The 12,807-nt window shown below is 40.3% G+C and overlaps 1 protein-coding gene across 1 annotated transcript in view; it reads left to right on the top strand.

The window, feature by feature from the left end:
• Positions 1-9,632, top strand: part of LOC146005314 (hemolymph lipopolysaccharide-binding protein-like) — a 28,090-nt gene extending 18,458 nt beyond the window's left edge. Inside the window, exon 4 of the mRNA XM_083144464.1 lies at positions 5,896-9,632. Coding sequence (XP_083000590.1) covers positions 5,896-6,086 — 191 coding nt within the window. The 3' untranslated portion in view covers positions 6,087-9,632. The remainder of the gene's footprint in view (positions 1-5,895) is intronic.
• Positions 9,633-12,807: the final 3,175 nt, after the last annotated feature.

Genomic DNA, 12,807 nt, shown 5'->3' with positions numbered 1-12,807 from the left:
TAGTCGTGGGTACCCATCCTGTCCAGTCAAGGATAGAAAAATAGTATATTTGAACAAAAACAGAGAACAATGAAACAAGGCAAAAATGGGTATACAACCAAAAAATAAACACAACGCAATATCACGCAGAGTATGAACATGAACATCCTGTATTACATACTGAACCGATTTGCGGTTCGCGAGACGGCGTGCGTCTTATGAATCTCCGGTGGCGCTGACAGAGCAATCTCTGGTGTCAGCGCTGACGACGAACTTATTTTTCACATGACACTCGGCACGCGCTGAGGCACCTGCCACACGTCAAAATAATAATAATAATAAAGAAACAACGAAGGCGTATTCGAGATTCCGTCAAGAGGACAGTCCCTCTTAAACATTGTTCGGGGCACTCGAATTGTGTAGACACTTTTGAAATGTAAATAATGCCTGTATGTCCTAAAAAGAACTTGGTGTCAAGACCCAAGAAAAAAAATCATGGAATAAATACAAGGTAATAACGTGAAGGATTTATACTAACAAAATTGTAAATACCAGTAACCAAGAAATTTAATAATTGAAATTTTTTATATATTCACATGGGCCTTCCGCTCCCAACTCATTTTCGGACTCAGGCGTATGGCGATGGAATAGTTTAACGTGCTAGATTCCAATATCGTCAATGATCACCTGACCGCGCTTATTCGAGAAATTGGACCCGAAACAAATTAGGGTTAACACGTTCCATTACCGTACCGGGCCCGGTGAAACATCCACAAAATTTGCGAGATGTCCCAATTCGCTGCGTGGCATAAAAAATAAGTACTTCATCGCCATTATTAAATGTTACTTGAGCATGTCGTCTGTCATAAGCTTTTTTAACGGCCTGGTGGCGCGCCTGGAGATGCTCTGCGGCCGCTGTACGCGCCTTGTCTAGGATTTTAAATCGCATTTCGTTCTCCATATTGGTATATATCCCTCTATGTAGCATTACAGACCAGGGCGTGCGTGTTTCAAAACCATGCAAGAGAAAGAACACCGAATAACGCAAGATCTGCTGGCGGGCCGTGTTTTATGAAAACGGAGCCTGGGCAAGATATAATTTCCAATTCGTGTGCGAGTTATTCACAAAGTTTTTGAGAATATGTTGCAACACAGCATGTCCACGTTCCTGAAAGCCTAAGGGATTATGACACGCGGTGGGCGCGAACTTGAGGTTTACGCCTGGAAAAGCTTAGAAGTAAACGCACTACCTTTATCAGAATAAAGGTTCTCGGGGATCCCCCAACGCAGAATAATGTCCTCATACAGGAAGTCTGCATCAGATTGAGCGGAGACGTCTGTAGTCGAACGCGCTATCATATAGCGGGTTGCAATGTCCGTCTCCGCGATTATATATATATATCTATGTTTCAGTGGTCCTGAAGCAGGATACAGGCCACTAAAGTCAATCGCAATTAACTGAAATGATTTTTGTGGCGGATAAGTCAATAACTCGCCAGGTGGATAACCGATCGGTCGTTTGTTGGCCTGACAAACCGCGCATTCTCGGATTTTTTCTGTACGTATATAATTTTTCATATACGGAAAATAAATTTCTTTCAGGGCCCGATTGTAAGTTCTCGAAAAGCCCATGTGCCCACCTCCGGTGGGCAACTAATGCAACGAGGGCGGTCGGTATGCACAGAAGTTTCTGTGACACCGAGGCCATACTATGGAGACGGTAGAGCAGAACATTTTCCATAGAATAATAACATGTCTGCCGTTGAAGGGCGCGGGAGCTTGGTTGCCCTCCCCCTTAGGATCCTCCAAAATACGAATGACAGCGTCAAAGGTTTCATCGACGCGTTAATGGGAGGCAATATCAGTGGTTTTGTCCTGCATGAATAAAACCCTGGTCTTTTCCAATTCTGGTGCGTCTTCTGTTGGTTCGATGCCAGTATCACGGGACAACGAGTCCGCCGGATTATGAGTACTGCGGCAATGGGAAACCGTAAAGGAGTATTCATCTATCGCTAAGGCTCATCTTAAGATCTTAGGAGAGGGAGACTGGGTCGTGCGCAGATAAGTAATACTATTACTGTCGGTGAACATATGAAAGTGACGTCCTAAAAAATAGAACCGGAAGCTTTTTAATTTATAAAGAATTGCCAGCAGTTCGAGTTAAATGATCCCGAGCCTAGTCTCATGATCTTACAACTTTCGTGAGCAGTACGCGCAAGAAAGCCACGCTCCTTCAGAGTTTTGTTGCATCAAAATACCGGAAATAGCGGAGCTGGAAGCATCAGTATACACGCGAACCTCTTTCTCAGGTTTATAAGGCAAAAGAACGGGTCTGTAATTAAAGCTTTGTTTAGAGCTTCAAAGGCGTCTTGTTGTGGTTGTTCCCATTTGAAACGTTTATTCTTTCCTACCAGTGCCTGAAGCAGTGCAGCAAATGTCCGAGTAGTCTTTAATAAACCGCCAGACGTAGGAAGTAAGGCCCAAAAAGCGGCGTTCGTGACGGTTTTGGGCTGGATGTAGTGTGTAATAGTCAATAATCTTATCTGAAATAGAATATCCGAAGCGACCAACCCGATTCCCGAGGGCAATGATCTGCGAATAAGCAAATGAACACTTGGACGGGGTAAGTTTCAGACCCGCCACTTCTAAACACTGGAACAGCCGTTCGAGGGTGGTCAATAAACCTGAGAACTCTTCCGCAAGACAGAATAAGTAATCCATGTATGAGGCAAATGTAGAAGAATCAATATTCACACAACACAATTTAGTACATCGCGTGAGGCCCGCCGGGCTATAGCCTGACGAGTTAAGTCCCGATATGCGCAGATCGCTGCGGAGCACTTCCTATTACGTCATCCTCCCCACCACTCTTCTACTCAGTGGTCTGGCGTTGAGAGTACCAGTGGTGCCAGCTCAGCAAAATTAAGCTAAAACAAATATGACGATTTTCATGGTACAGTGGCTCTCAGCGACAGACAAACCTGCAAACGAAACTGAAATTGATTCGGAGAATAGAGTGAAAGCATTGTGAACAATTAACAAAAGGCAATTGTACTTAAAAATTCAAAGTGTACCTTATGTGAAACAGTATTGACACGAAATTTACCGCCTTACCACGCAGACTTATATCCCATTGAACTTGTGTGTGTGGGGGGGGGGGGGGGGAATCAAGGGTAAGGCAAGGGAATTCATTTCGGATTCACTGGACGCAAAGAAAGAATTGCTGGGAAAATTATTTAGTGAATATTCTGTACAGAAATGGATTAAATGTTGTGAACACGTGAAAAAATTGAAGATTCTTACTTTGAAAGAGATGGACTTATGGACGAGCGTGTAGATGAACTGATAATTAGATTTGGTGAAGCCGATTCAGATTCATCGGTAGACACAGACTCGGATGAGTGGGAGAGTGAAACTGAAGAAGGAGAACTAGAAAACATTTAGAAGGTGAGCTCAGTTCTATCGGTTATACATTTTTCATTTTTCTATCATTTTATTTCTTACATTTCTTATGCTGGTAAGAAATATCCCTAATATAACTTAATTCATTTAAGGTTTAAAGGGAAAATATCAAAATGTATTTAGAATTTAGCGTAATCAATAGGTAGCGTAGGTGAGGGGATACTAATTCTTGCCTTTCACATTCAAATTTCGTTGAAAATTCTCAGACGATTCTTCTCTCTCCAGGTTTGCAACACTGCGAACTAAAGTCGCCGCAGACAATGGGGTGGGGAAATGTGATGCGAGGTGCGCAAACAATGGATTGCAACGTCTTGTTTTTAAACTTGTCAAGTTATAGTACTGGCTCCGATCGCTGCGAAATTAAGTTCAAAATGGCCTTTGCCGGGCACCGTGAATGCCGTATAGGGATTGCTGTCTTCCGAAATTGTTAGCTGAAAATAAGACTCGTGAAGATCCAAATTACAATAGAAGCGTTTGCCGCCCATTTGATATAGAGTTTCATTGAGGTAGTTCATACCTATAGCATCAAAGTTGGTATTAAAGTTTTGTGCCCTAAGATCCTGCACAATACGGTATTTGCCGTTATTTTTACGCACGTGAAACACAGGCGACTTGTAAGGGGACGTAGATTCCCGGATGACACCTTGCTTCAAAAGGGAATAAATTTGTTCATTCATTTCTTTCATTAAATGAATGGGCACAGGGTACGGCCGTGACTGGTGTCTGTGTGTAATTAGTAGCTCGACCGACGTTAGTCTCGGACCACAAATAAACGTGGGAATATTTATTGAAGAGGTGCAATAATTGTTTTTTTCTGAACGGGCGCAAGTTCTGGATTTATGTCGAACTGTCTTTCAACCGCTTTGGGAATTGTAATTTTATGCGTCATTGGATTGGTAATCCAGATAAGGTTTGTCTATGCATCTAATATAGCCCGAGGTATTAATAACCCAGTTTTATTTTGAAAAGGCATGTCAGGTTCCAATAACGTGTGTGAATCGGCGAGACCGTTCACCAATTGCACAGGAATGCAAAGATGAGAACGAGGTTTTACCTTTATCTTCCTCGGCGCAACAAATTCGAGAGTGAGATTAGCCCGTATCATGTGAGCCATTTTTACAGACAAGTCAAAAGCTCTGTGGTTAGTGGCCCTGAATAGATTTCACTGGAGATCCAAAGCGATATAGAGTGAAACGATTTGTATGGAAGTCCAAATTAGCCTTCTGATTAGTTAAAAAGTCGTTTCCCAGAATTGCTCCCTGTTCAAAATTTGGAAGAACCCGAAAGGGGTGGCGGAATGTAAATGCATCTTTGGAAAAGGTTAACACATGTTTCACACACCCTGTATGAGAGTGGGAAACTGGAAACGTTTTGCACTAGCTGGAACGTCCTTGGAGCGAATTACAGAAATCATAGAACCCGTATCTAGGAGGAATTTCTGTGATTTTCCGTCCTGTACTGCATTTATGTAAATTATCTCCGCGTTTGGAAAAGACTTGACGGAGAGACATTTAACATTGGGGCTACCTGGACGTCTCGTCTACTAGTAGGTACTCGCCGTTTAAATCACTATCACTGGCCTGTCATACATTTGCGGTGTGATAAGGATACGAACACCGGGTACAGCGGATATCGCAGCGCAATGTGCTAACCACTCCGCCAAGGGGGCCGGCAATATGGATAGTATTATCGCTCTCTTCACGAAAACAGTGCAGTGAACATCGGAGCTTCCCCTTGCCTCCTCCACATCCCTGGCTCTCCAGGTTTGCCACACTTCTTCTACGGTGTATTGTATAAGTATTATTCCTTGCTTATTGGCAACACTGTAGGTGGGTGACGTGATCTCGACTGGACTGTTTTCGTGGCGTTAGCTTTAGTAATAATCAGTTTTATAACAAGAATAACGGGCGATGTTCAAATGCCGTACAAATTCCACAAACAAAATTACTTATGTACTCGGAACCTTTGATCGTTAGATTTCTGTATACACTCGTATTATCCAAGCTTGAGCGCTCCGAGCGACTATGGAGCGGAGTGGGCAAGTTCTTAGAATATCGCTCCTCGTTCAGGAGCGGAGCGAGAAATTTTCCAACTTCCTCTGCTTCAATCCGGAGCGGAGCGTCTCAAGGTAGCGCTCCGCTCCAGAGCGGAGTGAACCATTTCCTAAAATTTCGCTCCTCGCTCCGGAGCGAAGCGAGAAATCTTCCGAATCCCGCTGCTCCGCTCCGGAGCGGAGTGAACCGTTTCTTAGAATCTGGCTCCTTGCTCCGGAGCGTGGGCATCCAAGCCATCCATTGAAACTCGGTCAGTCGTAACAAACATTTCTCTGCAAGATCAGCAGTGACGTAGGAAACGCACAACATTCCTAATTCACTGCCGGGTCCGACGCATTTATAATTTCAAGTCCAATAAGTGATGTCGGATAATTCGATTTAATTTTTTTCATTCTTTCAGGAGACATACTTGAAGGGATGTACCATCATTGGGGAAATCATATAATAGACGATCATCGGGCAAATTATGCACCAGAATTCCTGGATTCGTGCGGTTCCGTTGATGTTGATGCAAGGTTAAGAGCCATTCATTGCAATGTCAAATCAGCATTTCTCTGCCAAAGATACGAAAGAAGAGGAGGTATTCCTTAGCATCATCACAAGAAGAAAGAAGTATTTGATCGAAAGTTTCTAATTTGTCTCTTTAATGAATAATGCTATCTTCCAGTGTATAATTGAAGGTCCAACTTCGATCTTTCCTTAAGGATTACCTGTGGGAGTTTTAAAGATCGGATGGATCTTCGCTATTTTCTAATTACATTTATTTGAAAGCTGGCCGGCAACCAAGTATAATGTTTTTTTCTGTGTATATATATATCCTCTATGCAAATGTGTGTATCTATGTTCTTGCAGTTTGCCCCAACATTAGATTTTCTTATGTCAAAGTAGCCCAGTTGGGGTAGCTCATGTTAAGCGTCTTGTACACGATCAAATGAATCACGAACAAGTCGTTGAATTGAACGCCAAAAATCGACAATTGAAAGTCGTTGAACAGGAAATCTTGAACGGTCTGAAACTGCACATGTACACGATCAAATACAGGTTCACATTTTACGAAAACGTGGCACTGTGTACAACATGAAAAGAAATAAATAGACTAGCGATTAGCTGTAACGAAAATAATATTTGTATTTTCAAAAGAAGTAGGTCATATTATAAACTCGAAAGAAATGTGATGATGTATTTTCTCGATATATATAGTCTAAATGTAATCCGTGTAACAAACCTGAGGTTTTATATTTGTAAAATGTTAAAATTTTTAAATGTTACTTATATCCAGGGGGTGCTCGTTGCTATGTGAAGTACGTATGCATTACGTCATCTGGGAGGATCGGGTTTGACGGTGCTCGTTGCTATGTGCAGTAAGTTTGGTGCGGGGTACATTTAGCTACTAACACGTCGCAAAAATCGGAACAAGCAGGTTATTGATTTTGTCGCATTCGATATATTTTTATTGTATTATTTCTCTTGAAATGAGATTGTTTTGTTCATTCCACCTATAATCATGCCTAATTGTGCAGTAACAAGCTGTGAGAATTATAACCAAAAAACTAAAGGAAGTGATATAAAATATCATAGATCTCCGGCTGATAATCGTGTAAGTAAACAGTGGATTCGTGCTTGTGATCGAGAACATAATATTAATATTAAAAATACTAGAGTATGCAGTGCCCATTTTTGTAAAGAAGACTATGTGCGAGATCTAAGAGCAGAACTTCTGTGTTTGCCAACAAAAAAAGTACTGAAGCCAACTGCAGTGCCATCACTAAAATTACACCATAGTACTTCAGTGCAAAATAATAGAGAATGTGGTGTAGCAAATTCTCCTGAACCTTCCTCTTCAAAACATGAATCATTTTTAGGATGTGCTGATAAAGACTGTGGAGATGTACGCTACGAAAGGTGTGAAATAAGGAAACGTTCCTTAAATAAGCTAAATACTATGTCGCCGAAAAAAATAAAAATAGACGTAGGTACATAAACTGCTAGCAATGTTTCGTTGTTGGAAAACACTATTAATCGCTTACAGAAGAACAACACACGTTTACATAAAGAAATTAATAAGTTAAAGATTAAGAACAAGCTCTTGCAACTTGCTTTAACCAAAAAAACTAAACAAGTTCAAAATCTTCAACATAACCTAACCGACAATGTAACAAGAAAACTCACGAATATCTTGGGGAAAGTGTGTAATGAAGAGATTATCACCCTGCAATCTAAACTTGGGCCAAATTACGAATTCAGAGGACATAATTAATTCTTCAGAGAATAGTTTTTCTATTAACTCTGTCCTTTAATTGATAATCATTAATTAGATTTAACTTGATGTTCACTGACATTAGGGTAATAATGTTGATAATTATATTTCTCTCTTGTACATGTGACATTTAGAACAGGTTAAGATAATATTATATATCTGAAGCATAAATGAAAATATAGCAAATAAGTTACAAGAAATCACAATGAAGGACTGTACAAGGGTATGAATCGTTAAATAGTAAAATTTCATTTTTGGACTTTGTCTTGGATTTTCCTATTACATTTCCAAATACATTTTAGTCGTCTATATCCAGGAAAAACTATTCTATATGCCGAGCTCGTGGCACAAGTATATAGTTCGTCAACTACACCACAAAGAGCTTACTGTTTTAAAGAAAATTTTCCACGAAAGGAGAGTATGACATCCTTTGTTTACACTGAGTAGAAAGGTACAAAATCATCCACATTATATTTGTGAAATATTAAATTGAACGCAGTAGTAAAACTTCATTAATGGGCATTGTATTTATTTCATACAATGCTCAATATCGTGTACATAATGTTATAAAACCGGAATATACATTTTATTCAAGAAGTATAATATCCTTTACTGTCGTTATAAGGCAATTACGTGACATTTTACTATCTTGTCTTCGCGATTAGCCCAAAGTGGCAGACAAGCGGAGTGAAACAAATAAACAAAATAAATCTATGAAACGATCATTTCCTTTTTAACTCTTTCATTCATGCAATTCTTCTTTAGCATGTTAAAATTATAGTATACTATGATTATAGAATGAAGACATGGTAAATGAGAACATGCGCAACTATCTTTGTAACACATCGATCAGAAAGTTTGAAAAGTATGGATTTTCACAATACGTTTGCGAGTTTTCAATTATGTTACTACTAGTGCCTCCCCGATGGCGCAATGGTAGCTTCGTTGCCTTGTAATCAAGGAATCCCGGGTTCAATACCCGGTGGAGGGACATAGTAGTTCGGATCCCACTTTAAACTGTAGATCCAGTCCCGATTAGCCTCTCTGTGCATAAAGTGGACTTGTTGAAACACCAACTCAATCAATCAGTCATGTTACTAATCATTAAAGGAATGCCTCAATACCATCCCGAAGTTTCGATAATTAATAATTCCTCCTCCTCAAAGTAATAAAACACTTTCCCTCTCTGAACCTTGTATAGAAATTATAGCGGCCGTTTGCTTCGGCCAAGCCCCGAACGAACATAACCGAAGGGGCACCGAGCATAACCGATCCTCCCATAAGACGTCACGCGCTCGTGCATGATCGGCAATTTTCGGATGGCGCTACCTTATAGTATATTAAGTTACCTTGACTTATATCTAATAATGCGCAAGATGTCACAGATAACTATAGTTAGACTGGAACAGTTGTTGTTGGAACTTGTACATATGATTTGAAATGCGTCATATTCTGTTAGTGTTGACGTCACTTTTCCATCTCGGCAGAGGAAGTGTATGAACCCGCCTGAACATGTTCAACTAACGACGGGCTGGGTCGGAGAAACAAAAGAAGTGGAGGAATCAACAAGAACTTGGTAACGGTGAAAATCCTAGATTGGTTTTCGGTTTTCGCGTTTTCCTTCTTGCCGATACTGTAAGTACGGGGCTAATTATGTGATTAAACGTTCATGACATTGATGCGAATTGCTCAACGATAATTTTGAATGTTCTAGTGCCTTATTTGTTAGTTTTGAAATGTTATGAGAATTGATATTTTCATATTTTCTGTCTTAAGGAATTTAGCCTGAAGGCACGGATTGTGAATGTTATTTGTAAACTTATATAATTGAAACAATGCATATGTATTTGTGAACATATTACAGTGTCTAATTTCATATATTAGTGTTGTGTTACTTGTTACCCAGCATGCTCTGATGAGCTACAGAGAGTCTGACACAAGGAGCAGCGGACTGACTTTGTAACTGGTGTCCAACTGGAGGACGTTCTAGCTACTTCTTTATCTGATGCGCTTTTAAGTGATGTATAAATGATATAAAGTTAACGTGAGTTGCAAGAGGGTGACAGTTGTTCCCCGCACGCATAAATAAAATATAATAAATATACGAGGTGTGGCTAGAAAAAAACCGGACTGCTGCTACAAAATCTTTTATTGGTTATTTTGTACTACATGAACATTATCCCCTTCAAAGTACTACCCTGCACTATCGATACACCGTTACATACGAATCTTCCATTGCTGGAAGCAGTGCTGGAAATCATATTCTGAAACCATGTTCATGACCTCCGTCGCTTTTGTTTTCACAGATTCTACGGTCGTAAATCTGGTTCCTTTCAGTGCTGACTTGATTTTTTGGAATAAGAAAAGGCGCACGGAGCAAGATCCGGCGAATAGGATGGATGTTCTAACACTGGGATTCTATACTTGGCCAAAAAGGCCTTGACTGACAATGCCGTGTGGACTGGAGCATTGTCCTGATGAAGAATCCATGACTTGCTTTTCCACAAATCAGGTCGTCATCATCTTACTCGCTCACGAAGGCTCGTCAGCACCGTAATGAAATAATGTTGGTTGACAGTTTGACCTTCGGGTACCCAATTCGAATCAATTCACCGACATTTGCAATGTTTGATTCCGTTTTTGACGTGAAAGACCGTCCAGGATGCGAGTCGTCCGCGATCACTTCTCGTCCCTCTTTAAACCTTTGAAACCACTCAAACAATTGAGTGCGTGATAAACACTCATCTCCGTACACTTCCTTCAACAAAACATAAGTGTCTGTGGCGGATTTTCCGAGTTTCATAAGAAACTTCACATTGATACCTGTTCCACTTTCACACTTAACTTTTTTCCGACGGAGCACAGCTACAACGGAACTGAGCACCGCGCACCCTGGGCAATCACACAGTCGATAGGCAGGATATCTCGTTATACACTAATGCACCGCTTAAACTTGACGCGCTTGCCGTTTGTCGACAGCAACATCAATCTGGTTATTTTCTAGCCACACCCCGTATAATAACAGAAGGTGTCATGTTCTCTTTCGGACATGTGGTCACTTCCATGCACACTTTCGTTACCAACATATCCCTCTCTGCTCCCTTCCTCACTAACCAATCTCAGTGCAACATCCAAATCTGCTGTGTTCTCAGTGTCTCGATATTATTATTGTTATTTATTCAGACGCATGCGAGTAACGTTAACTTTACTTGGCTTAGGAAGATTTCACACCGAAGCGAGAAGCGATAGGCGACACGTGTCTCTTGGGGATTTCACCAATCGGACGTAGGCATGTGCGGCCTCTCATGACGTTACGATTTGCAATGTTGATGTTGATTGGATCCCAAGCGGCATGCGTCACGTGTCGCTTGTCGCTTCCCTTAGCCGAGCTTATGACAAGGAAAAGGAAAGAACGTTCAGCTACACAAAAACACGCATGAAAAGTATAGTTCACAGTGTTGCAATCTTGCAATAATATCGATGTCTAACTGAGGGTTGAATACAATTCAGCTGAAAATGTTTCAGGGCTGCGAGCGAAGGGGGTGTTATTGACAACAGGGACCCTATAACAGAGAAAATTTAGGTAACCGCCCCATAACCCGACAGTACAACTCATCGGGCACGTACAACGAGCACGACGAACGCATAAACTGCCCCGTCGCAAGTGAGAAAACAGCTCACCCACCCAACCTGACAACAGAGAGACGCAGCGTCGGGCTGGGGCAACAGTTGGATGGATGACGGACTGCGAAGGAGCGCGGCTGCTCTTCCCTCCAACAAATCAAGAAGTGCAAATCTCCGACAGCGAATAACAAACAGCTAACAACACATCGCCCGCGACAGCTGTGAGGCGTTACTCACCAGTCAATATAAAAAACACTGCCAAGGAACATCCCCATATGAATATTACGAGGCAAGGCCGAAAGGCTGAAACTACCCACAATAAAAGTACCGTTTGGTGTGTGCCAACGCCTACCATGGGCATCGCCAGAAATTTTTGTGGGGAGAGGCCAGGCAATTGATAAAACTTGAATAATAGAAATAATAATAATAATATTTATTACTATTATTTTTCTAAAAAAAATACTATTACAAACCAATGGAGACAAATTTTATTCCAAACTTATTATTATTATTTTTACTCGGTCTACCAAATAGTGGATATTCAGCACTACTGTTTTTCCTATTTTTTTTTTTTACATTTCACACAGTTAATGTACCGAAATGTAAAGCTATTGTATTTTTTATTAACGTTAACACGCACCTCGTTCAAAGAAAACGAAATTTTAAAGTCAGGACGAAATTTTAGCCCTAGTGTTTATGTTGTGTGATCTTTTACATAGAACTCTCATTTTTGGAATTTTGAAAAATATGAAAGCATTTATTCTTTGGTTTGAATGCAGAAGACGAAAATATCAACTCACCCCTGACTTTATACCCAGTTCCTTCGATTTAACACCCTTTATACTTCGTTATTCAGTTCAAATAATAACTAACTTAACTGTATTTCCGTTATTAACAATAAAAGTAAAATGCTTTCTGTTTTTCTTGTAACTCGAAATGAAATTTGCAAATTTCCAAGGGGAGGTCGAAGAACTTGTTCGACCCTCTCCCCTCCCGACGCCCAAACCCCCTGCTATTTCAGTTTTTTAATTTGAAGTTTGTTATTGAAATTAGAGACAAGAAATATCGTATCGAAGAGCACTGAAGGTCAAGATGTGAAGAGGAGAGAGGTTAAAGGGAACATATGATGGTGGAAAGTGGTTCATTAGAGAGTGTGTAATAATTCATCTTACAATAAACATATTATTAACATAGTTTTATTCATTATTCATCTATTTATTGCTTTGTAGAAACCATTGGAGATTCACATTTAAACAAATAATAGATGCTAAAAACATTTCGTCTTTTTCGAATGTGGAAATTGCAACGTGTAATTAACTTTGTAGCCGAATGATAATTATATTTAGACAACATCCACTGCAGGGGCTTTCCATGAAAAATAGTTCTACTCCATGGAAATAACAAAAAAATATTAATATGAAAGTTATTATT

The sequence above is a fragment of the Lepisma saccharinum genome, chromosome 23 (assembly GCF_977018435.1).
Source record: "Lepisma saccharinum chromosome 23, izLepSacc3.1, whole genome shotgun sequence".
Classification (NCBI taxonomy): Eukaryota; Metazoa; Arthropoda; class Insecta; order Zygentoma; family Lepismatidae; genus Lepisma; species Lepisma saccharinum.
Note: the sequence above shows the minus strand (reverse complement) of the source record. Positions and strands in the feature narration are given on the sequence as shown.